The 27,561-nt window shown below is 39.2% G+C and overlaps 1 protein-coding gene across 10 annotated transcripts in view; it reads right to left on the reverse strand.

Moving 5' to 3' along the window:
* The window catches only part of LOC148876383 (endonuclease/exonuclease/phosphatase family protein), a 39,022-nt gene extending 12,097 nt beyond the window's left edge, over positions 1–26,925 (reverse strand). For 2 of the 10 annotated variants that reach the window (XM_088966706.1, XM_088966704.1), the window contains exons 1-7: positions 26,354–26,749; positions 26,125–26,236; positions 24,890–25,120; positions 24,511–24,610; positions 10,349–10,459; positions 9,686–9,766; positions 7,178–7,378 (exon numbers count right to left, since the gene is read on the reverse strand). In XM_088966706.1, coding sequence (XP_088822832.1) covers positions 7,178–7,378; positions 9,686–9,766; positions 10,349–10,459; positions 24,511–24,610; positions 24,890–25,120; positions 26,125–26,236; positions 26,354–26,461 — 944 coding nt within the window. In that variant the 5' untranslated portion in view covers positions 26,462–26,749. Of the gene's footprint in view, positions 1–7,177; positions 7,379–9,685; positions 9,767–10,348; positions 10,465–24,510; positions 24,611–24,889; positions 25,121–26,124; positions 26,242–26,353; positions 26,755–26,787 lie in introns of those variants that run through there. The other 8 variants (XM_088966705.1, XM_088966707.1, XM_088966714.1 and 5 more) reach the window with 8 other exon arrangements.
* Between the last annotated feature and the right edge of the window lie 636 nt (positions 26,926–27,561).

Below are 27,561 nucleotides of genomic sequence, written 5' to 3' on the forward strand. Positions count from 1 at the left end.
CCATGGATTATTGATTCTGGTGCTTCCAATCACATGACAGGTAAGTCAACCTTTTTCCAATCATACACCCTTCTTTCTGGCAAAGATAAAGTGAGGTTAGTTGATGGATCCTTCTCCTCCATTGCTGATCAAGGATCTATATCTTTGTCATTTGGCTTACCTCTGTCAGATGTTTTACATGTCCCTAAACTGCCTATTAATTTACTATCTATTAGCAGCATTACACACTCTTTGAACTACTCAGTAACCTTTTTTCCTCAATCTTGTGTCTTTCAGGATTTGGCCTCCGGGAGGACGATTGGTAAAGGGAACATGGTGAATGGCCTCTGTGCTAGAGAATAGAGTTGATCTTGCGGCCTCAGAGTCTTTGAGTCAATCAAATAAGAGTCAGGTTACTTTGTGGCACAATCGTTTGGGTCATTTGTCTTTTGAGTCTTTGAAGTATTTGTTTCCAAAATTGTTGAAGTCTGTGTCTATTAATGATTTTCAGTGTCAAGTGTGTCAGCTAAGCAAGCATTGTAGAACTTCATTTTCTTTATGTAATAAAAAATCAGATGTTCCCTTTTCCATTGTGTATTCTGATGTTTGGGGACCTGTAAATATTCCAACAGAGAATGGCTACAGATACTTCATATCTTTCATTGATGACTTCTCTCGATATATGTGAGTGTACCCTATGCACTCTCGAGACAAAGTTCCTAAACTTGTGAAGGCCTTCAAACGTATGGTATACACAATTTCAAACGAAGATTCAAATTTTCCAATCAGACAATGCCAAAGAGTATTTTCATGGTGACCTCACAGAATTTTTTGAAACTTGTGGCTCTATTCATTGTAGTTCTTGTGCTCGAACCCCTCAACAGAATGGGATTGCAGAGAGAAAGAATTGTCATCTCTTAGAGGTTGCTCGAGGATTGTTGCTACACATGAATGTTCCAAAAAAGTTCTAGGTGGATGCTATTATGAATGTGGCTTATCTTATCAATCGGATGCCATCTCGTCTCTTGGAGTACAAGTCCCCTCATCAGCTCATCTTCCCTACAGCTCCATTGTTTCCTATCCCTTTGCGTGTCTTTGGGTGTAAGTGTTTTGTCCATGATCTATCACCTACCCGTGGTAAGCTAGATTCCAAAGCCATTGTTTGTGTTTTCCTTGGCTATCCCCTTTCCCAAAAAGGTTATCGTTGCTTTGACCCTATTTCCAAAAAGTACTTTGTATCCATGGATGTTTCTTTCTTTGAAGATGTGCCTTTCTTTTCTACTTCTCCTCCTGAGCCTCCTCCATTTCGGGTCTTTCGTAGATAGTAGTACAAAAGTCAAGGCCGTAATCAACAAAGTTCAATAGGCACAGAGCATCCTGAAGTTGTGCAACCTATGCCATCGAACTCTCAGGGGTTGAATCAATCACCGCATCCAGGTACTATTATTCCAGTTAACATCCCTGAGCCCATTGATATTGATACTTCTAATTGTGATCTGGATCTTCCTATTGCTAAGAGGAAAGGTGTCAGATCATGCACCACAAACCACCCAATGGCCATTTCCTTATCCTATGAGCATGTTTCACCCTCTTTCCATGCTTTCCTCTCTGCTATTGACAGTGTTTCCCTTCCTAAGAGTGTTGCAGAAGCTTTACTTGTTCCTGAATGGACAAATACAATGGAGGAGATCAATGCCCTTCACAAAAATGGCACTTGGGAGCTAGTAGATCTTCCTGAAGGAAAGGAACCTATGGGGTGCAAATGGGTATTCTCTGTGAAACACAAGGCAGATGGCACAGTGGAGAGGTATAAGGCCCGACTAGTTGCAAAAGGTTTTTCACAGGTGTATGGAGTTGATTATGCGGAAACCTTTGCACCTGTAGCAAAAATGAATTCTATTCGAGTCCTCTTTTCTTTAGCAACAAATCTAGACTAGGAGCTTCATCAACTAGACATTAAAAATGCTTTTTTGAATGGTAACTTAGAAGAAGTGTATATGATTCAACCTCTAAGTTTTTGTGCTAAAGGAGATGAGTAGAAAGTATGTAGACTGAAGAAATTTTTGTATGGCTTAAAACAGTCTCAAGGACCTGGTTCAATAGGTTCCACAAGGCAGTTCAACAAATGGGTTTTAAGCAGTGCTAGTCTGATCACACACTCTTTGTGAAGAGAGAGCAAGGAAGAATGGAAGCTTGAATTGTGTATGTTGATAACATTATTATCACCGGTGTTTGGCACTCAGAGATACAAAGATTGAAGAGATCTTGGCCACTCAATTTGAAGTGAAGGATTTGGAACCTTTACGTTATCTCCTTGGAATTGAAGTGGCCCGCTCTAATCAAGGCATCTTCATCTCCCAGAGGAAATATGTTCTTGATCTCCTGAAAGATACGGGGAAGCTTGGAGCAAAACCTACTAACACTCCTATAGATGTAAACCACAAGCTCGGGGATTGCAGTGATGAGCCCATAGCAAACATAAAGCAGTATCAAAAATTGGTGGGCAGACTTCTCTATCTATCTATGACAAGATCTAACATTGCATATGCAGTGGGAATCCTTAGTCAGTTTATGCATGCTCCCAAGGCCACACACTTGGAGGCAGCACATAGAGTTCTTGGATATTTGAAGAAATTCCATGGGGTAGGACTCCTATTTGGAAAACATGGGCATATAAGAGTTGAGGTTTACACTGATGCAGATTGGGCTGGTTCTATGGATGACAGAAAATCTACTAGTGGCTATTGTGCTTTTGTTGGGGGAGACTTTGTTACTTGGAGGAGTAAGAAACAAAGTGTGGTGGCCAAGTCGAGTGCAGAAACTGAATATAGAGCCATATCTCATGGTGTGGCAGAACTTCTATGGATAAAGAATCTCTTGGGTGAATTGGGCTTTCCTCTCGATGATCCTATGTCACTATACTGTGACAATAAGGCTGCTATTAACATTGCAACCAACCCTGTTCTCCATGATAGAACTAAACATATAGAGGTTGACAAACACTACATTAGCGAAAAATTGGAAAAAGGAGAAATTTGCACTCTCTACATCAGCTCTGAGGAACAACTTGCAGACATCCTTACTAAAGGATTAAATTCCATGTGGCACTATAATCTTTGTGACAAATTGGGGATAATTGATATCTACGCCCCAACTTGAGGGGGAGTGATGTAATCTTATGTATGTGCCGCAGGGGCACTTTTGTCATTTTTACCTTTTATGTTTTACTTGGTCGCCCTAACTTATAAATACGAATTTTGGCACTGCTAGCTTATGTTCTTGGTCTAAATCTTCTTCTTCTTCTTCTTCTTCTTCTTCTTCTTCTTCTTCTTCTCTCATCTCTTGATCGAGATCTTTCTTCTTGGCCGAAATCAGAGTTATAGTGTCAAACATGTCAATTGAATAAACATTTTTTTGTCAACACCAATTGAGTAAACATTGTAGAAGTTCTTTTCCTTTAAAAAATAAAATATCTGAATTTCCTTTTCACATTGTATATTCCAATGTTTGGGGCCCCGTTACTCTACTTTCTAAAACTGAATATAAGTATTTCATTACTTTGGTTGATGACTATTTTAGATATACTTGGATTTACCCTATGCAATCTAGAGATGAAGTGCCAAAGATTGTGAAAGATTTTCAGCGCATGATTTTTACTCAACTCTAGACTGAGATTCATATTTTCCAGTCCAACGCAAAGGAGTACTTTCATGGTGATGTTGTTGTAGATCTCTTCATCGGAGTTCTTGTGCGGATCGGAGTTCTTGTGCTAAGACACCTCAACAAAACGATGTTTTGAGAGAAAAAATAGTTATCTTCTTGAAGTTGCTCGTGGATTCTACTACATATGCATGTTTCGAAACGCTTTTGGATGGATGTTGTTATGTGTGCTACATATATTATCAACCATATACTGTCTCGGTTGCTAGAGTATAAGGCCCCACATCAACTATTGTTTCCTAAGGCTCCTTTGTCCCCTATTCCAATGCATGTCTTTGGAAGTCATTGCTTTGTTCATAACTTGTCCCCTACTCGTGGTAAGCTTGATTCTCATGATATCCCTTGTATTTTTCTCGATTACCCTTTATCTCAAAAGGGTTATCGATGCTATGATCCTGTTTCACGCAAGTACTGTCTCTATGGATATATCCTTCTTTGAGAATCAACCTTTTTTTTTCGATTTCTCCTCAGGGGGAGAGTAAGGTTGAGGAGAAACACACCTAGGTTCAATTACCTCCTCTTCCTGATCCTCCTCCATTGCGTGTCTTCCTTTGTCACCACAAGAGCCAACAAAGCTCAAGAACTGTGGAACCCTACACTATGCAACCAACATCATCAGACTCTCCAGAGGCAAATCCCCATCAACCAGGTACACTTGTTCCCATTGATATACCTGATCCACTTGATATTGATCCTCTTGTTATTGATGATCTTGATGTTGGTCGAATATTACAGTTGGGAGTTGGTGGATCTTCTTGAAGGAAAAGAACTAGTTGAATGTAAGCTGATGGTACAGTAGAAAGGTACTAGGCCAGGTTGGTGGCAAAAGGGTTTACACAAGCGCATGAAGTAGACTATGTAGAAACCTTTGCTCCAGTAGCCAAGAAGAACTCTATCAGAATCCTCCTTTTATTGGCAATTAATTTTGAATGGGAACTTCACCAATTAGATATTAAAAATGCATTCTTGAATAGTGACCTAGAGGAGGAGTTGTGCATGACTCAGCCTCTAGGTTTTTGTGCCAAAGGTAGTGAGGAGAAGGTGTGTAGATTCAAAAAATCATTATATGGGTTGAAATAGTCACCTTGGGCCTAGTTTAGTAAGTTTCACTTAGTTGTACAACAAATGGGTTTCAAACAATGCCAGTCAGATCATACTCTGTCTGTGAAGAAAGGCGAAGGGAAAATTACAGCTCTAATCGTGTATGCTGATGACATAGTAGTCATAGGAGATTCGAAGACTAAAATACAAAAGTTGAAGAAATTCTTAGCCACTGAGTTCGAAGTGAAAGATCTAAGCCCCTTACGATATTTCCTTGATATTTAAGTTGTTCGCTCTCAAAAGGGCATCTTTATATCTCAAAGAAAATACATATTTGATCTTTTAGAGGACACGGGCAAGTTAGGAGTGAAACCAATTGATTCACCCATTGAACCTAATCATCGGTTAGGTGACAATCAGGAGGAGGCTATGAAAGATGTGAAGAAGTTCTAGAGACTTGTAGGGAGACTCTTATATTTGTTTATGACCAGACCTGACATTGCTTATGTAGTGGGTGTCCTTAGTCACTTCATGCATAATCCTAATACAGCCCACTTTAAAGTTGTAGAAAGGATCCTTAGATACCTTAAGAGGTTCCCAAGGGCCAATTTGTTGTTCCAAAAACATGGGCATTTGAAAGTTGAATTGTATATAGATGTTGAATGGGCAGGAGTAGTCGATAACAAAAAGTCTACTAGTGGGTATTGTACCTTTGTAGGAGGAAACTTGGTTACTTGGAGAAGTAAGAAACAAAGTGTGGTGGCTAGGTCCAGTGCTGAAGCAGAATACAGAGTTATGTTTCATGGAGTTATTGAAATCATGTGGATAAAGAACCTATTAGGCGAACTGGGCTTTACAGTTAACAGCCCCATGTCACTCTATTGTGACAATAAAGTTGCTACCAACATTGCCGTAAACCCAGTCCTCCATGATAGGACAAAATATATTGAAGTGGACAAGGATTTTATTAGGGAAAAACGTGAGTAGATAAGTATGCACTCCCTATGGCAGTTCAGAAGAACAAATTGCAAATATTTTTACCAAGGGTCTTCATCCTATGCAGCACAATGATTTGTATGACAAGTTGGGCATGATTGACATCTATGTCCCAACTTGAGGGGAGTGTTGAAATAGCTTAGTTTATTCTGGTTATTTTATTCAGTTTATTTTCTCTCATTCTGTTTAGAATAACATAGTTTTTTTATTCTGTTTATGTATTTTAAGTGCTGCAGGGGCATAAGAGTCCTTTCCCCATCTTTTAAGTGTCGCCCTATATAATATAATATAATATATTCTGGTGCCACCAAAACAGATTTGACTGCCAAACACTTTCTCTTCTCTTCTCCCTTCTCTCTTCTCTATCTCCTCTTTTCTTCTTCCTTCTTTTGTATTTTTCTGCTAATAATTAGGGATAGATGAAATAAGGCATATCAAGCAGTTTTCAAAGAGATGTAGTGTAGATACTCAACCCAAGTTAACTTTCCTAATTAGGATCCTCTTCCCAGGTGCCTGGTTTTGCCAATGAGATGCAGTAACATGTTTAGTCTATGATCTCCTTTATTTTATCTTCTATTGTTTTTGATACCTTCTCTACCATTTGTCTATGTAGGCGCAGTTGGTTCCTGTATCCTTTCTTTTCTTTTTGGATTATTGATTCTAGTATGTCAAATCATATTACTAGTCTTTATCCAAATCAATCCCACTATAAACCATACATGGGAAATAATAAGATCATCATTATGAAAGGTGAAGACTCTCTACATTTCCCTCAAGTTCCTTTTTTTTGATAATTGAATGAAATTTCCCTCAAGTTCCTTTTACCTACCACATGTTTTCCTTGTTCCAAAATTGACTGATAATCTAGTTGCTATTTATCAGCTTATTGATTATGATTATGCTTATACATTTTTATCACAATTGTTCTCTCTTTTAATAAGCAACCAAGAATGTTTTAGAATCTCATTGTAAAAGGGATCTCTTGTCCTCTTCAATAGTTGTACACTTCTCATTCCAAGAATCATGAATGATGAATATTCTAGTTTCTATGAACCTCCTGACTTTTGTCAGCTGAGACTTATACGTTACAACAGTGAGATTCGATCATCCCCTGGGTTATCAAGACTGCACCCTTTTTCTGTTTGCCCTATATAATCTTTCTCTATTTTTATATTCCTCTTTCTCCCCTATTTTATGCAAATTACCATTAAATCGCAACTTTAACCCTTGCATAGACCATTAAAGAGGCCGTAATTTAGTGATTTCCTTCCTGAAATTCTTCAGACTTCAGAATTGTCATATCTTTAATTCTTCTATTTTTAATGGCAGCTGTTTCAGGCAACTTGGGCAGCACTTCCTAAGAGGGTTGGGCAAACAGCATCTATTGCCAGGTCAACCTTCTCGTGCTCATTTTAGTAAACTGTTCAGTTCTAAAATTTACCTAGGATTGTTATCAGGCTTCCACCTTTTAAACTGTGTCATTATGTCACACTCTTTAACATGGCAATTTACAAAGTTATGGCCTTCTGTATCATGGTTTTGATGCAAGCATGATCCTGCAATGAGAATATGGTCAATTCTTGACCCATAATTGAATTCCTCTGCACCAGTATGCTGTGGCCAGCAAGTATATGCTTCTTTTCTGTGGCATTATTCAATAGAAACATTGATTAGACACATATACAAAATAATTTGCAAAAGGAGAAATCCAAACGAAGACAAAATTCATCCCAGAAAAACAGAAAATATTATGCCTATCATGTCTGTAAAGTGCCTAACTTTCATTTGAATTATCTCATGAAGATCAAAGAAGTGCAATACCAAGTCTGAATAGAATTTAGTACTTTGACAAAAGAGAAAACAAGTACAGAGTTTTCCTCCATTAATTTGGCATAGCTGTTATTCACTCAAAATAGACTTCAGATATTCAGAACTAATTAGTTACAATTTTGAAATAAACGTGCCTTGGATCAATGCTTCAACCTAATTCAAAATTTATGATGCTCATGGGTCCAATATGAGGAATCGCAAACATATATCAAGTAAGCATATTTTGTTTTTTCACTTCTAGCATAGATTATTTGTTTCTTGAATTCTAATAATCTGGATGAACACAAGATTCACCATATATCAAGATACCTAACCTATCTTGCAATCTCTGAAGCATATAGAAGACACTTGAAACCTAACATCTTAAATTTTTCATCCAACATGGTATAAAGAAATTAAAAATAAGATGCAAACAATATTTTTTATTGTTAACACTAGTTTAGAAAAAAGAAGAGACCTTGAAGAGAAAACAAAAGCCATTAAGAAACACAAATTAGGTAACAAAGACACAATTGTGCCTCAGATATATGATGGATCTAGATGGTTTAAAGCTTTAAGCTAATTAAAATCTGATCAATAATGACAAGAAAACATCCAAATGGTTCTAAATGCACATGAATCTTATCCACTTACAGAGCTATTTAAGTACAGGAAAATAAGGTGTGATGCATGAAAAAAAAACAAAAAACATTTCTATTCAGTGTGAACTCACTTTTTCATCTTTACATTAATGAAATAAGACTACAATGTGATATTCCATTGTCAACAAATTTATAAAGTTATAAATACTAGGCCTTCAAATAGACTGGGACTGGGTCAACTTATCAGACATTAGCTGATCGGTGCAGGGTTTAATTATTTTAGACCTAATGAAAGTTGTTGGTGGTTAACCAGTCTACCCCAGTCCATCCTGGTAAGACCTAAGCTGATCAGATATGTACTATTATGTAATGGCATAATACAAAACATTTGTGCAATATAAAATATCATATTATATCTATACATTTCTATGAGATCTTTAGCAAGCTACTTATAATTGGGTCCAATCAATAATAGGATGGATCTCACTTGTGATTTTTTCTAGGGCCATTTGGTTTGCATCACCTCTGGGTTGTAATTTTGATGTCTAGAAAATCTTCTATTGAGATTTTGCCTTCTGATAAGCTTTTAATTTTTAATAGGGAAGCTGACAGAAGCCCATTTTTGTGCTGGACTTGTTATTCTTTACAAAATCTGGTTATTCAGGAATGATTTAGTTCTTAGAAATGTTTCTTGGACTTTTGAAAAAGCTATCAGGAATATCACAGTTGCTTTTGGTGATTGTGGAGCTTCTCATTCTGAGGACTTATGCTCTCCCCCAGCTTCTGTTAACTGTGTCCCTCATTTGTCTACGGTTTTGTCTATTGATACAAGATTTTTCTTCTTTGATGATGGGGCTTTGATTAATCCTTCTAAAGGTTCTTATGGTTTTGTTTGTGTTTCTAAGGCTGGTGCTTTTGTGGTTGCCGCAGGAGGAGCTGCAGGGCTGAAGGGCTCAGTGCTGGAGATGGAGATGAAGTCTATTTTGGTTGCGCTTTTGTTTGTGTGCAGCCAAAATCTTTTTCATGGGGCTTGGAAAATGTATGGCTTTATGCTGTTATGCATTTCTGTCTTTATTTTGGATATCAAAAGCTGCTTTCTTTGGCTTATCAGAAAAAAAAAAATCTTTCTCATTTTGTTATTTTCTCCGACTCTTAGTTGGCCATTTCTTTTGTGAATGGTGTATTGGTTCTTGTCCTTGGTATCTGGAGCATCAGATGGACTCTATTAAGGTTGTTTGTATGCAAGGATGTACAGTTTCTTTCAGTATATTCCTAGATCTAGGAATTGTTTGGGCCATGAGATGGCCAAACAAACTAAGTCTTTTGAGGAAGAGCAATGTTGGTTAGGCTTTCCCCTGCTCTTTTTGATAGCTTTATTGTATTCTCTTTCCTCTGTAAATTAATATTTGCTTGGATAAAAAGATTGATAATAGGATTATCAATACCAGGTCTACCATAACTGGGCAATTGACAACCATAATAAACACAATACATGGTCATTTAACAGGAATATTAAATCGAATGACTGCAGGAATTACCGGTCAGGATGTTTTGCTCTAAAAACATCATAAAAGGGGCCTCCTCCACCCACTAAAATCGATCTAAGCCATCTCCGAAACCTAAAAAAATTCAACACAGATGTCAAACCTCGGAATATCATATGAAGGACAAAACTTATTTCCGTTCTATGTCCCTTCTATGGTTGACCAAAAAAAATTCTACTTTAAAATAGCCATCTTCATAGCCTTAAATTCAGCAAGCATGTATTTTGCAACCATAAACAATATGGTTGTGTTTGGATCAGGGCAGAATTGGAATAGAAAAGGAGGGAACAAGAGTTGCAAGTCCTCAGATTTGTCCATCCAAGTCCATTTGGGAAATGGAATTAAAGCAGATTTTTAACTAGGGGGTGGTCATTTGAATTCCAGAATTGAAGCCGGAGCTTAACTCAGTTCCAAATCTGCTCTGCCATCCATACACAGCCTTCTTTTTCAGCCATAAAATGCAACTTTATTAAAGAAAATGATCAGAAGAATGTGTCCTTTATGATGAGAACCCAAACCCCAGCCTTTTGACAAAGGCAGCCCAAATGAAAAAAGAAGTCAACAGAATACAAATATTAAATCTCCAATCCAGGCATACTGAGAGCTTTGTGGCCCAAAAGTCACAGCCTTTCTCAAAGCAAATCAGCTATTACTCACTGATTTTCCTCAAAATCTGGGCCAGCTTCACAGCGATCTATAGCAGAAGGAGCAATATTGAGATCACCAACAATGATGACCCTCTTCCCCCGACTTAAGAGAGATTCCCATCTTTTCTACAACAAAATAAATTGATATCAATGGAAAGTAATTAGGTTAGCTAAAATCGTTCAAAAAGCATGGTATGTATGCCTTTTTATCATCCACCTTCTAGAAAGAATAAGAAGAGCCTTAAACAAAGCCTCCATTTTATACAAGAGATACCAAATCAAAAGAGTCCTTAAATGAACTTAACAATGAAACTATAAGAGGACAAAATTGGATCATCTCCCCAAAGCTACAAGAGAAACCATAGGCTAGACACTTTTCTAGAATTTGCATAAGTGTGAAGAAGAGAGAATCACTGGATGCCTTATTGTACAATGGTTGCCAACTTGCCACCCTTCTTCATTTATTGAAAGACCAAAAATGCCACTAAATCTCAAGCTATTTTCTGAGTGAAAAAAGAATATAAGAATTATATACTAAGGTGGTGTTTGATTAATCCATATCGGGGTCTGAAATCTGAAAAAAAAAATTGCTTTCCAGAGGTTCAGTCCTGTTTGTATTAACGCCTGAAAAGTGATAAAGGGTCTGATTTGGTAAGAGGTGGCCCATGCACAGAACGTTTTCAGATGTGTTTCAGATGGCTCATAATGACTAAAATGCCCTCCTTTTAATATTACAGGCTTTGAAAAACAAAAATAAAATAAAAAGCAGATTTTTCTTTTCAGATTTTTTTTTTATCAATATAAGAATCTTTTTTTTTAGCAAAAGGTAAAGTATAATTGAATTAATGAAAAAGGTCCTTTGTACAATGAGAAGCTGTACAAAAAGCCAGAAGGACCTCAAAAGAAGGTCATCCTTAAAAAATTACAGTCAGAAGTAACCTCTTTAAAGTCAGAAAGACTAGACAACCAATTTCTAACAAAGGCTAAAGCCGAATTGGTGACTTCTTCCAAAGAGGATTTGAGATCAAAAACCTTGCTATTCCTTTCTGTCCATACCGCCCACATAATTGCTAAGGGAATTGCAGACCAGCACCTCTTTCCTTTTTTTGTCATCCCTTGGATCTGCCACACCTCCAGGGAAGCTTTAACTGAGGCCGGCATACACCAACTTAACCTCAAACTTCTTAAGAAGTGGTTCCAGATTTTTGTAACAAACTTGCAGTGTAAAAACAAATGTTTATTGATTCTGTAAACACACCACAGAGGCTATACCTCAGATCACTACAGTTAAAACCTTTCTTCACCAACATCTCTTTAGAGAGACACTTCTCTAAAGCTGCCACCTAAACAAAGAACTTGACTTTGTAGGGGTGCCACAGTCCCCCAAACAGCCCAGCTAGGAAAGAGAGCTTCAGACCCCCCCCCACTATGGAGTTATAGAAGGATTTAACTGAAAACTCCCCACTTCTGTTCCATCTCTACATCAAGGAATCCTCTTATTGAAGATTCAACACCTAAGACTGAAGGGAAGGTAGGAGATTTCCAACCTGCTAAATCTCCCAGTCATTGAAATCCCTTCTAAAGGCCAGAACCCAGCATATAGCATTGTCCCTCAACACTAAGGTATCAACTACCATTGCCTCTTTATCTACAGCCAGACTAAACAGGGTGGGAAATAGTTCCTTAAGAGATCGCTCCCCAGTCCAGGGATCTAACCAGAACCTGATCCTTCTCCCATCCCCAACTTTGAAGTCGACTCCCCTTCTGAACAGGTTTGAAGCTCTGCATATTCCTTTCCACAGACTACACCCATAAGTCGGCAAAGGCGGACCACTACCCCAACCACTGTCATCCAGCCCATTCACAAGCACTGAAAATCTTGGAGTGGAAAAACAAACTTTCATCCAACTTCTCCACTGGAGCCAAAGTACATTCTGTTCAGCAAATAATCCCAAGAGAAGAAAAACCAATTAACATGGTCATAAGCCTTCTGTAAGTCAATTTTACAGATTAGCCCACTTTCTTCACTTCTTAGCCTTGAGTTTATTAGTTCATTTGCTATGAGAACTACATCATGAATATGCTTGTTGTGGACGAAAGCCCCTTGGTACTTAGAGATTAGAGAGTCCATCACCTTTCTTAACCTGGTGGCCAGAAGTTTAGCTAGGATCTTGTAAACACTTCCAATCAAGCTAATCAGTCTGAAATCTTTCAACTCTGTATCTCCTTTCTTTTGGGGATGAGGGAGATAAAAGTTGCATTTAAACTTCTCTCAAGGGCTGCAGAATCATGAAATTCTTCCAAGACCTTTAATAGATCAGATTTAATGAGCTCCCAAAACTTCTTAAAAAACAGAATTGTGAAACCATCTGGCCTAGTGCCTTTTCCCCTTCCAACTCTTCTACAACCTTCTTAACCTCTTGCTCCGAGAAAGGTTTTTCCAAATCTAAACTCTGCTGTTCAGATAAGCATTCATAATTCAAACCATCCAGCCTTGGTCTTTTCTTGCAAAGTTCCTTGAAAAGATCTTTATAAAAATCAATAAAAGCATCTGCTATGACTTCCTCATTGCTCATTCCCTGCCTTCCAATTCCAACTTTTTTATGGAATTAACCCTCTTTCTTGCATTGGCCACCTTATGGAAGAAAGCAGTAATACTATCACCTGCTTTCAGCCACATTACTCTAGCTCTTTGCCTCCACTTGACTTCAACTTGGTGCATTAGAGTGTCAATACCCTCTTAGCTAAAGATCCATCTCCTTTTCTCCTCATCCAATGACCCACTCTCCTCCTCTGCATTAATATCAGCTATGATTTTCATGCACTCTTCCTTTTCTTCCACCTCCATCTTTGACATTCTGTTCTGCCAAGCCATGATTTTTCCTTTCAACAAATTTAGTTTTTGAAGAAAACATGGCTGGAAAAACCTTCAAAAGAACAATCAGACCACCACCTTTTAACATTTGTTACCAAATCCTCTGAGTCCAACCAGCAATGCTCCAACCTGAGTGGAGGTTCTTTTAATCATTTTATTAAAAGATTAAAGAAGAAGATGCAAGAGAAAAGGGGAGGGAAAATTACTCAAACTTGCAACAAAGCCCGAAACAAGTTACCCCTTCCCACCCCTTGTTTAGCAAGTGCATCAGCAAGTGTATTAGAACTTCTCTTCACCCACTGAAATCGAACTCCATATTCTGGGCCAGCCATTTAAGCCTTTTTTTTTCATTAACATAATTCCAAAGCCCAGTTTCTTCTTTTTGTAGCCAATTAATCACCAACTTAGGGTTGCCTTCAACAACCAGTCTTCTAATATTTAACTCATTTGCCTTTTGCTCCTTCCAGTACATCCATAATCTCAGCTCTAAGTGAGTCAATTGTACCTATTGGCCCTGAATATAAGGCAGCAACTTTTCCTTCGTCATCTCTGAAAACACCTCCAACACCTAAGGAACCTAGGTTACCTTCACTACTCCCATCAAAATTCAGCTTAATGAACCCATCAGCTGGTGGAGACCAAAGAGGCATACTTGCAGCCTTTTCTTTTTTGATAAAAAAAGGATCAATTTCATTAATAAAAAACTAGTGCAGTTGCAAGCTTCCCTTGGAGAGGCACGAGCTGTGTCCTCTCCTACCAGTAGGAAGAAAGACAAAGGATAGAAAACAGATTCAGTCTACAATTGAGCCCAATACAAACATTCCTTATTTACCCCTTGCTTTGCAAGACCATCAGCCATAGAGTTTGCTGACCTCCCCACCCATTGTATCCTCACTGTCAAGCTTCTTGTTAGGCAGTTGAACTTTTTAATTTCATTCTTAAAACACCACACTACAGATTCCGGATTTTGTAGCCAGCCCACTACCACCTTGGAGTCCCCTTCTATTATCAACTGTTCCACACCTACCTGCACTGCTAACTGTACTCCCTGGATAGTGGCAGCAAGTTCCGCCCTAGTAAAGTTTCCAACTCCTATGGGTCCTGAGAAAATAAGAACCACATTCCCACTCTCATTCCTCAGTACCCCTCCCAACCCAGACGGACCAGGATTACCAAGACTACTCCCATCGAAATTCAGCTTCAAGAATCTTTCAGGAGGGGGTTCCCAAACCATGCTCACTTTAGTTTTTATGGATGAGCAATTAGCCACTTCTAACCAATTCCTCCACACATCATTGAATGAGAATTGATGGAATAGGTCTAGTGATTTTAGCCATAAGATCACCCTATTTAGAATGCAGTCCTTCATCTCTTCTGGGTTTCTCTCCTTCTCTTGGAAAATTCTGGCATTCCTTTCTTCCCACACGGACCAAATCAGCACTGCTCTTGCACACCTCCACATAATTCTTCCTCTTCTATGCCGCCAAGGGAAGAAAGCAGGATCAAAGAACAAACTTGCATCTGCTGGCCTAACCAACCTGCACCCAAACAATGAGAAGAGCCACTCCCATGACTCTGCAGTAAATGAACAAGATATTAGTATATGGTTATAGTCCTCACCATGTGACCTGCAAAGAATACACCAGGAAGGTGAGAGACATACAAAATGTCCTCTTTTGTATAGTGTCAAAGGTGTTTATTTTCCTATAATACACTTCCCAGCAAAAAGTCATAACCTTAGGGGGAACAGGACTGCACCAAATTTCCTTAAAAGGGAAAGGCTGATTGGGGGTAGACTAGGTAATGGATTTAAAGAAAGAAGTGGATGAAAAGGATCCATTCCGCTGGGGTGTCCAAATCCGAATATCAGGTTCATAAGGGTCCAAACATACCTTATCAAGTAGACTTAGCAGATTTGTGAGAGACAATTTCCTCTTCCCTTAAACCTCTGTTAGAATGTTAGAGTGATGTTCGGCTGATAAGAGTTCTTATTAGCCCATTCTTATGTTTAACTTATCTTGTAACTGGGCTTGTGTTAATGGGCCTAATCCTGTTTAATGATTTAAGTCATCTGGGTGTCCCATCACTAATCAGGGGCATCCCAGTAATTTCTTGTACCTTGTACTATATTCATCTATAAATAAAGGACTGGTCGACTGGATAGTACAGTTCGACATTCACTTCAGTTCTGTGGTTCTCTTCTCTTCCTTGCTACTTCGAGTATAGCTCTTCAGATTACATGGTATCAGAGCATTAGCTCCTTCCTGGTTTCAGCAGGCACACTCTTTTCTCTTGCTGTTTTTTCATCTTCTCTCTTCCTTTTCTGGGTTACTGCAGTGAAGACCTAGGAGTGTAAGAGAGTAAAGCAAGTTCAAACCTAGGGTTTTTCTTGGTTGTAGGACTCAAGGGAAGTAAGACCCAGAAGTAGATGTCCTACTAGATTATCTCCAGCAAATAGTAGCTATTGGGCTACTAAGAGAGGTCTGTATAGGACAGACCTAGTTGAGGACTGATTTCAGCAGTCCTAGCACTAGCCGAAAGGGGGAGAGCTTCCTCTACAGTTGCAGCTTCGTGCTCCAGCAAGACTTGCGCAGAACAAGTGGTAAAGACTTAGCCTTCTCTATAGTTGCAGCTTCGTGCCCCAGCAAGACTTGGGCAGAACTGTGGTAACTTCAGTTACAGATTCTCTTCAGGTCGGTTATCAGTCCTACTTTGTGAACTTCAGTTACTGCACTGCACAGTTACTTCAGGTTGCAGAACAAGCCCTAACTGAAGTAACTTCAGTTACTAGCACTGTGAACTGGTTTAGTTACTTCGACCAGTCCTAAACAGCACTGCACAGTACCCGAACTATGAACACTTCTACCAGCACTGTGAACACTGTGACCACTTCGGCCAGTCCTAAACAGAACCACCTACAGCACTGTGAACAACTCTTGGACTGAAGTCAGGATGTCCTCACTATCCGGTGAAGTTTCCTCTAGAGATAACAAACCTGTTACAAGGTCCTCAAACCTGGAAAACCCTAATCTGCACAGCTTGCAGATTACAAGTGTGCTGCTAGATGAGTATAACTTCAGAGAGTGGTTTGTCTCAGCAATGCTGTTCATTACCTCTCGTGAGCTCACAAGCTATTTGGATGGAGACAAGAAACAACCAGAAATTGGTAGTCTTGAATATACCATGGCGCAAGGAAAATGCCACAGTCATGTCTTGGTTGTTGGCCTCTATGACTCCTAGGGTGGCCAGAACTGTTCATCACTTCCCCACAGCTGCTAAAATTTGGGAGAAAGTATCTGAGACATATGGCCATAAAAAGAACAATGCTAGAATCTACAGGCTGAACCAAGACATTGCAGCCCTAAGGCAAGGAGACATGTCCGTGGCAACCTACTTTGCAACACTGGAAGGCCTCTGGGAAGAGCTTGATCACCATTTGATTTTGGATTGGGAAAATGCTAATGATAAGGGGAGGCATGATAAGCAGATTGAGGAGGGCAGAGCCTTCAAGTTTCTGGCGGGTCTTGACCCTGTATATGAAGGTATAAGGTCACAGATTCTAGGGAGAGATGAATTACCTGAGCTTCACCATGTCTACTACCTAGTGAGGAATGAAGAAGTAAGGAGAAAGGAGATGCAAGTTGACTCCCAGACACAGTCAACAGAACTACCTGGAGAACATTCAGCCTTAGTCTCCACTAAGGGGAATAGATTTTCAGACAATAAGTCCCTCAAGTGTACACATTGTGGTGGTGAGAAACACACAAAGGAGAAATGTTGGGTCCTGTACCCTCATCTGAAGCCAGTTGCTCTGAGAAAGGACAAAAGGCAACATAAGGGCCACACAGCAAGTGGGAATCTTGCCACCAACAACAGTAGTGACAACTCATAGAGTATTCAGACAGTGTCATCTTCCACCGCAAGGCAGGCTGCCGACTCTTCTGGACCAAGTACTTTGGGTTTCACAGCTAGTGAGGTAGAGGTTCTCAGCCGGGCATTAGCCCGTCTGAAGAACAATTCTTTAGCTTCCACCTCTCTTGCCAAATCAGGTACAACCTCTGCATTTAGTGCATCTAGTTCCATTAATTCTACCTCTTGGGTGATTGATTCCGGAGCCACTGACCATATGACACATATGTCCTCCTTATTCTCCACATATCATTTGTTGTCTGGCCAGGATAAGATGAGAGTAGCTGATGGGTCCCTCTCCACCATCTCTGGAAAGGGGGTGGTTGACCTAAGCAAGGATCTCTCTCTTAAATCAGTCCTACATGTTCCTAGTCTTACCTCAAATCTGTTGTCTGTTTCAAAGCTTACAAAAAACTTGAACTGCAGTATAACTTTCTTTCCTTCTCATTATGTCTTCCAGGACAGATTGACGAGGAGAACGATTGGGAGTGGTCATGAGTATGGGGGCCTCTACTATTTTGATGAAGATGTCAGCTCAGCCTTGCAAACTTCTACTACTAGTCCGGAAAGTGTGGAATCAATAGCTAGGCTGCACTTGTGGCATGCTAGGCTAGGTCATTTGTCCTTTTCTTCCTTAGCAATGTTGTTTCCCGAATTATGTAAGGGCATTCCGAGTCAGAGTTTAATTTGTGATGTGTGTCAAATGTCAAAACAATGTAGATCAATGTATCCAATTTCTAGTAATGAAATTCAAGTCCCTTTTGATTTGGTTCATTCTGATGTTTGGGGTCATTCACCCATTGTTTCCATTGATGGCTTCCGTTACTTTATCAGTTTTATTGAACATTATTCTCGGTGCACTTGGATTTATCTGTTGAAAGGACGTGAAGAAGTTCCCCGGATAACTATGATGTTTTGCAAGATGGTTGAAACACAATTTGATAAAAAGATCAAGCAATTCCGTTCAGACAATGCAGCTGAATACTTTGAAAGATCCCTGAACTCATTCATGAAAGATACATGCATGTTACATCAATCATCATGTGCTTACACCCCTCAGCAAAATGGGGTTGCTGAGCGTAAGAACAGGCATCTATTGGAAACAGCTCGAGCCCTTCTTTTCCAGCACAATGTGCCCAAGCAATATTGGTCTCAAGCTGTTCTCATTGCATCATACCTGATAAATTGGATGCCATCTAAGGTACTGGGTATGAAGACCCCTTTCTTTGTTTTGTGTCCCACTCTTCCAGAATTTCCTCTTCCCCCGCGGGTTTTTGGTTGTACATGCTTCATACATGTGAAAGATCCAAAGAAGACCAAGTTGGATCCTAAGGCTACAAAGGGAATATTTTTGGGGTACTCTCCTACGCAGAAGGGGTATAAGTGTTATGATCCTGTCTCCAAGAAAAAATATGTCACTAGGGATGTAGTCTTTTTTGAGTCTCAACCCTATTTCCAATCTTCTCAGAATCCTCTTCAGGGGGAGAGTAGTGGGTTGGAAGAGGATTCTCATTCTCCCTTCTTTTTTGTTCCCATTTCATCACCTTCCACTACTACTAGCTGTAACATTCCGGGTCAACCTAGTGAGACTTCCACTGTGCCAGTTGCTTCTCCAGATTCGGCTGATGCTTCTGAAGGTTCCAGTAAACAAGAGAAAGAGATACTTACATACAGTAGAAGGAAGAAGGCCCCTCAACCTCATGATTGCAACCAGTTGAACTCAGATCAATCTGTCTCTGCAATCCAAGGTAATTCTGATTCACTCAATTCAGATTTGGATCTTCCTATTGCTCTCCGTAAGCCTATTCGTTCTTGTACCACTCGACATCCCATAGCCGATTATGTTTCTTACTCACACTTATCCCCTGCCTATCATTCCTTTGTGTCTGCTCTTTCCTCTGTATGTGTCCCTTCCAGGTATTCAGATGCGGCATCTGATCCAAAGTGGAAAGAAGCCATGAATGAGGAGATGAAAGCCCTAATGAAAGCAAGGACATGGGAATTTGTGGACCTGCCAGAAGGGAAAGGCACTGTTGGGTGCAAGTGGGTATTCACAGTAAAGCACAGGGAAGATGGGTCAATTGAGAGGTACAAGGCCAGACTTGTGGCAAAGGGATTTACACAAAAGGAAGGAATTGACTACAAGGAAACCTTTGCCCCAGTAGCAAAGCTCAACACAATCAGGGTTCTACTATCACTAGCAGCAAAATTCTCTTGGGAACTTCATCAGTTGGATGTGAAGAATGCCTTCCTAAATGGTGATCTTCATGAAGAGGTATTCATGGAACCCCCACCTGGATATGATGTTGGAAAGAAGGTATGTAAACTAAGGAAAGCATTATATGGTTTGAAGCAATCTCCCCGGGCATGGTTTGAGAGACTTTGTTTGGCCATGAAGAAAGTAGGGTACACTCAGAGCAGTGCAGATCATACATTGTTTACAAGGAGACAGGATGACAAACTTACAGCACTCATTGTGTATGTGAATGATATGGTGATTACTGGAAATGATGTGAAAGAGATGAAGAGGCTGAAGGAGTTCTTAGCTTCAGAATTTGAGATCAAAGACCTGAGAAATCTGAGATACTTTCTTGGAATTGAAGTTGCTAGATCAAGAGAAGGACTCTACATATGTCAAAGAAAGTATGTGCTAGATCTCCTAGAGGAAACAGGCATGATGGGGTGCAGGCCAGCAGACACTCCAATAGAACCAAGCCATGGATTACAAGAATCAATGGGTGAGGAATACTGTGATAAGGAAAGGTACCAAAAGTTGGTAGGAAAACTGATATACTTATCCCTTACTCCGGCCAGACATTGCCTATGCAGTGCATGTTGTCATTCAATTCATGCACTCACCAAAAACCCCTCATATGAGAGCAGTGGAAAGAATCCTCAGATACTTGAAGACTTGCCCAGGGAAAGGAATTCTATTCAGAAAAAACAGCAAACTTGAAATTGAAGCCTACACTGATGCTAATTGGGTTGGGTCCGTTGGAGATAGAAAATCAACCTCAAGTTACTGTACATTCTTGGGAGGAAACCTAGTCACATGGCGTAGTAAGAAGCAGAATGTTGTGGCTAGATGAAGTGCAGAAGCAGAACACCGGGCTATGGCACACGGGGTTGCTGAACTCTTATGGCTCAGGACTCTCCTTAATGAGCTTGGTATCAAGACCGAGGGTCCTCTCAAGCTGTATTGTGATAATAAAGCTGCTATCAACATTGCCAACAATCCTATGCAGCATGACAGGACAAAACATATTGAAATTGATCGACACTTTGTCAGAGAGAGAATTATTTCAGGAGAACTTTGTGTGCCTTATACTCCATCAGAGATGCAGATTGCAGATGTATTAACTAAAGGGCTGGCATCAACGAAGTTCAGGGACATACTTGGCAAGCTAAACATGATTGATATTCATGCTTAGCTTGAGGGGGAGTGTTAGAATGTTAGAGTGATGTTCGGCTGATAAGAGTTCTTATTAGCCCATTCTTATGTTTAACTTATCTTGTAACTGGGCTTGTGTTAATGGGCCTAATCCTGTTTAATGATTTAAGTCATCTGGGTGTCCCATCACTAATCAGGGGCATCCCAGTAATTTCTTGTACCTTGTACTATATCCATCTATAAATAAAGGACTGGTCGACTGGATAGTATAGTTCGACATTCACTTCAGTTCTGTGGTTCTCTTCTCTTCCTTGCTACTTCGAGTATAGCTCTTCAGATTACAACCTCTACGAAACCCAAAGCCCCAATTTGGTGTTAACAGGTCATTCATAATGGAAAAAAACTTTGACACAAAATACTTTTTGTACCTTGAAACAGAGAACAAAGAAAGGAGAAGGTCCTTCAATGGAGCCTCTCCCACCCAGGTATCCTCCCAAAATAGGACTAAGTTACCATTGCAAACATCATACCTAGCAAAACTGAGGAATTGAGGAAGAATGCCATGAATAGCTTTCCAAGGTGTTGCCAAGGTTGCTCACCATGATACTTTAGCATCCCTAAAGTTTTCTGAGCGACCATAAATACTACCCACCACCTCATGCCAAAGTCTCCCTCTCTCCATTGGCCAACTCCATAGCCACTTCCTCAGCAATGCTTTATTTTTTTTAATCAAATTCCCTAACCCCAATCCCCCTCTCTTTATTCCAGCAAACCACCTCCCGTTTTATCAAGTGATCCTTTTTACTTTCCCCCGGCTCCCAAAGAAAATCTCTCATCAACATCTCTAGCATCTTAGCTTCCCTAGGTGGTATCCCAAACACAAACAAGAAATAGGTTGGTAAGTTAGCAAGTGTGGCTCTTATCAACATGATTCTACCCCCCAAGGATAAGTAGTTTTTCCTCCACGAAGTTCACTTCTTTTGGAACCTCTCTACCACTAGACACCAAAAGCTACTCTCCCTAGGGTTTGCCCCTAACAGAAGCCCCAAGTAAGTCATAGGCCAGGACGAGATAGAACATCCTAAACTTCTTGCTATAAACTCCACCTCCCTATCCTCCAAGTTAACACCAGCTACACAACTCTTTTCGAAGTTGACACTCAAATTTGACAATCTCTCAAAGCTTCTAACCAATTCCTTGAGATTCCTCACTCTCTCAATATCATCCCCGTCATAGAAAATCAGAATATCATCTGCAAATTGGAGATGGGTGACCGGAATACCATCCCTCCCTATTCTCCACCCTTTAATCACATCTTCTCTATCAGCCTTTGAGATCATTCTACTAAGCACCTCTGCTATTAGAGTGAAGACGAAAGGTGATAGAGGGTCCCCTTGCCTGATACCCCTACAGGCTGGGAACTGTGGCATACTTGCAGCCTTAGACGAAGTTGAATCAGCCACTTCCAATTTCTAATCTAAGCATCTGTAAAAATATCCTCAAAAATCTCTAAAGATTTTATCCGCTACACCACTCTAATGGTAATGACTTCAATTAAAGCTTCCCTACTTCTCTCCTTTCCAAAAAAAATGTCCTCATATTTCTTTCTTCCCAGATTTTCCAACAGATAGCCTGCTCTAGTGCGTCTCCATAGTATTTGACCCTTTTTCTTTGGCCACCTAACAAAAGAGGAAACAAACAAGCTTTGTATATCCAGTGAGGAAGTCCCCCTACAACCAAACAAAGAGAGAAACCAATCCCAAATAGACAAAACAAAGGGGCAGGAGATTAATAAGTGATAGCAAGTCTCACCATTATCCTTATAGAGAACACACCAGTGTGGGATAAACACCAATTGGATCTTTTTCTTTGAAGTAGGTCGCAAGTGTTGAACCTTTCAGATTTCTGATGGTTAAGAAGAGCTATTTTGCTTTGCATATTTCAAGTTTTAGTCTTATCAAACACCACCTAAGGAAAGAAAATCAACAGCTGTAGATTTTTTTTATCAGTAACTATAAAGCTTTATTAATTCAATTAAAAGAACAGTATGCACAAGGTGATATCCAGGAGTAACCCAAGATTTGGCCTAGTATTATTAGCCACTCATTGTAATATGTACAAGCCCTGAATAACTGTTCCCTATTAGCTCCTTGGTTTTCTTGCCATCTTCCAAGCAGTTGGCAATCCTCAGTATCCTTTCGTTAGCAAATTTTTTACTCCTCTATATGCTTCTTTACCTCCCTCATGATACCTCTATTGTTATAGCTTTATTTATTAACAAAACAGAGAAAGAGAAAGGAGATAGAAGAAAGAATAAGAGAATAAGAGGAGAAATAGAGGAGAAGATCAGAAGAACAGACAATCTTCTTAGGAGAGAGAAGAAAAGAGTACTCACTTTCCTAGCAGCTGGTCAATAAATTCAGTAATTAAATGTCATTTACATACTTGAACCTGTTTAATGAAAATTAGGACTTGTGTGTCCTTATTAGAACAAGAGAAATGTCTAAACTACCTTTCCGCCCAAGCAATTAATTTGTACTTAAGTTATCTCTCAACATCTATAAACCAATGAACCTGTATCAGATTTTCTTCACCAGTCCACTATTGTTTTGGAGTCCCCTTCCACCTCCAAATCCTGTCATTGCAAAGATTTAGCTAGTCTTAGATCGTGCAATAAAGTCACTAGTTCAGCTCATAGTGAATTTCCTTGACCAATGGGTATTGAGAATAGAGTCGAGATGTCACTTCCATCATTTCTGAAAACTCCCCATATCCCTGATGAATCTGGGTTCCTGAGAGGCTGAGACAACAGCAATCAATACTGGATTTGACTCAGCCCCTTTGTGGTGGTGACCAGCAAGGGGTGGGAGAGATTTGACTGCCAATATTTTGCCACTTCACGACAATTCCTGATTAAATCATCTGGTGAGAAACATTTGAATTCTTTCATGGGTCTTCACCCAATGGGCCATTCCTTACTAAGATGGCCTTCATGATACCTTCCTTGCTATGATGAGGCTTCTCTTTAAAAGTTCTGCTATTTCTTTCTTCCTATAGGCTTCATAATGAATCAGTTGCAGAACTTTTGTCTTCAAAGCTTAGAAAGAGATCTGTATTCATTTCCAAGACTCAAGACAAAAGTATGTCACAAACTCCATAAAGAAGGAAGCTAACAGAAGTTTCCTAAAAGAGAGCTGCAACTACCCCAGCATGGTATTAAGGTATCCATCTCAACTTTCAAGATTCCAGCATGTCCATGTCATAATAGATAAATGCATTATAGATATTATGACCAACAAAAGAAAACATTCAAATGTAGATTTTTCATATTATGTATAGCTTAACCGCATTTATTACCTATTTGGAAGTTCCAATTGATTAGAACTGATATGCCTACATATATGCCAGGAACAATAGCACCTAAATAAGAAAAGGGAAAGGATATTTACCTCTATATTTTATGGTAACTGAACCTCAAGTCATAAGACAAGGAATTACAGAATAATAAGCTTCCAGCAATAGGACACATGCAAGTTGAAAGCCATTTACTATTTTTTGCTTCCACTAGTTCAACTTCAATCAGTAGATAATAATAAGCTTCCAGCAATAGGACACATGCAAGTTGAAAGCCATTTACTATTTTTTGCTTCCACTAGTTCAACTTCAATCAGTAGATACTATAGTTCTTGTGTTCATGAATTATTTTGTGTGTGCCAACTATAACTGAAATAGAATACAGGTTGAACCTAAACAATCAAAACACAAAAAACAAAAAGTACATCAGTTTTCCATAAGATATCATCCATATTTCACACAGTCCACAGGTAGATAGACAACCCATCATACACAGCCCTTATGCAGCAGCATCTAATTACAGAGTGTCATATCATTCTAACTGTTGAATCAACAAAATATGCTGCAGTGCAAACTAATGTGTATAAGTCAAAATACACAAAAAGACATTGTACATAGCACAGGTAAAGATAAACCAAGTTACCTGCAATATCTTGAAAAATGTGAGCTTAAACTGGACTCTTTCCACATCATTGGGTTCAGCTCTAGGTCCATATATATTAAAAAGAACTGCAAAAATACCTCTAGCATAAATTTAAATGTCAAATCATTATTTAAGCATTCCTAGACTATGTGCACAAGAGAAAAGGTAGAAAACAGACATTTAACTGCAAGAATGTTTTTGGGTTCTAATGGTGTGGTTAAAATGGACTTGACACCTGACAGGATATGTTCCTTCCAACAAAGTGGCTCCGTTAATATGGTGCTTATCACTCAGCAACTTATTCCTTTTTATCGGTGAGCAATCAAAGCAAACATGTTTAAAAAACAAATAGATGTCACTCAATAACATGCTAACTCACCAAAATGACCATGATCTGTAATGATACAACGTCCCTCACTGTCAACTTTAAGGAGATGCTCTCTTGTAATTCCCTCAAGGCATTCCACTTTTGGAGGCACTTCATCCTTATTTATGGAAACCCCTATTTGAGAATTTCCAAGAAGACCAGTGAAACCCTCTTCTGCAGAAAGTGGCAAAGCCACTTCATTACTTGAGAATGCTGAAGATACCCGGCAAAATGTTGCAACACCTGAAAATTAAACAAGAGCTTTTTGTGGAAGGTAGTTCAGGAAAAAAAGAGAACCACATAGGAACATTATGCAACTTCAGAGACCTTTCTAACAAGTACAGAGCTTCAATATCAAATGGTCCAAATCACTGGAAAGTATCTCAAATATAAAGAACAAGAGGAGAAATGTACAACCAACAAATCCCATTGCACTCATAGAAATGACAAGATCTGTATGTCTAAAAGTTTCAATGGTTTGCAGAATAATCTTCATAATTCAATGAGGAAGATCGAACTATGACAGAATATGACCATGCAATCCCACAATTGAACATGGAAAATAGGAACCAATGAGATACTTCCGACCATATTCAAAACAAAAGCCATCAGAACTAAAATATCCATGATTGGTATAACAGTTAAGTGTATTTCCACAAATCAATTATGATGTCGAGGTGTGACTTTCATTGCAACTTAAGTGTAAAGAAAGCATGGTTAACAAGAATATACACATCTGGGTTTATAAGGGATGGAGTAAGGGAGGAGAGAGAGGAGATATTATACTAGTTTATGTTGGAGCAAAATGCTAAATGCAGCTTTTCCCAAGATTTTAATAATATAATTAGGTTCCCTTATCCAAAAAGTTTAAGAAAGCTTAAAACTACCCAAGAATTTAAGTCTACAGTGGTCTTTCCTCAAACTAAAGAAATTCTTTCACAGCTTATACATTCTTATTATCATGCCCAAGAAACGAAGTAGCACACCACTCGTTAAGGAAATGCACACTCATTCTTTTTGAACTAAAAAAGAAAAGACAGAATAAAACCTAGATACTTAACGCATCGCCTATAATCAATATTTCCCTTGTGAAAGAAAGGTTGGAAGGTGTCCCTTCTAAGCATTCATAAATGGAATCTAATACCTCCCTCTCCATTTTGTGAACAAAATTCACCTGGAGCTAGAAAGCATAATAATTTTGTTTTATTTTGGTATATTCTGTTGAGGCAATTAAACAAACAGGTTACCTGAATAACAAACACGTCCCTTCTCGAAGGTACGAGTGCAAGAAAAGAATGATTCATATCCCTCGGCCATAATTAAGTCCGCTTTCAAGTCCTGCCTCGACAATTTGGTCTCCTGCTCTTCATCAATTTTTGCCACCCAGAAAACCGGTGGAAATACAAAAAGGTAAATAACCAAAAAAGTTAAAAAGAAAATAAAAAGCCCAAGGAATTCTACTAATAGAAAATAAACCTGAACGCAGATGATATCGGCGTCGAGGGAGTTGAGTAATTTACGAAGAGAACCGTGTTGGGATATGCGTGGTCTCAGACCATTAACGTTGTAAGTTACTATCTTCATCGCTTCCTCCCTTTAATGCTTGCAGTGCATCAATGCATCATAAAATGTTGCTCCGGACCTCGCATAAATGACGATTAGCAGACCGACCGTTGAACGAACCTCCTGCTCAATGTTATTAATGAAATTGGATCCAAATCCGCTACAATACACTCAATCCATACCATAGTCTTCTCAGATAGATATGGTTGTTATGAATGTCGGAGAATTGGAGGTTCAGTCAGACAGGCGAAGAGCGTGCAGGCTCAGGGTAGTGGAAGAATGCTTAAATTCTTAAAAGCTTTTAACTTCAAAGCGACAAGAATGAAACAGGCGCATTGATAAGTTACCCGAGTGACGAAACCACGGTGGGATCCCGTGAGGCGCCAAGGGTGAGGAGCAGATCCCGTTCCGTTGAAGAAGGCCTAATGTTTTTTCTTTTTCTTCATTTTTTTTTTGGGGTTTCTACCGTTCCAGCCCTAGTAGAGTACTGCCCGTAGAAAAATCCTTTTTGCGGTCGATTGGGTCAAGGATTGAGGTCAGATTTATGGAAAACTCCGTTTTGGAAATTCTTTCAAGTGAGTCCTCGAATTTCAAAACATGTTTATGCAATGATATGGGCTTTGAATATCTCTCAATGAAATAAAGCATATAAGTCGGGAGATATTTCCAATGCAAGGCTCCAAAGGCTGCTCTAACTTTGCCCTTTTAAATTGTCTAATAGGTCTTTATCATTAATTGACTGCCACTGTCACATGACATCTAGTGAGCATTAAATAATTTCAAAGTGATAAAATTACTCTTTATGATATTTTTTTGATCATTTTATGCATTTCGTCTAAGTCTTAAAGAATGATAGGGGAAGAAGGGTTATGAAACCAGACATTGATTAACTGTTGAAGCTCCTGCTCCCCTATCCAAGTTTCGTTATTCAACGATCAACTGTAACCAAATGATCAATTGGAACCGGACGAAGAATTATACTATTCAAGGCTTAAGGCTTCCTCTACTGCAATGAAGCTCATTAAAGTCTTTGGATGGAAATGAATCTGGTACAATCATTGTTTTAAGATTTAAACCTTGAGGTATGAGGTGTGTACGTCTCAAGGCAAAGCACACAGATT

The sequence above is a fragment of the Nelumbo lutea genome, chromosome 1, assembly GCF_056320005.1.
Source record: "Nelumbo lutea isolate HS-2025 chromosome 1, American lotus-T2T, whole genome shotgun sequence".
NCBI classification, from domain to species: domain Eukaryota; kingdom Viridiplantae; phylum Streptophyta; class Magnoliopsida; order Proteales; family Nelumbonaceae; genus Nelumbo; species Nelumbo lutea.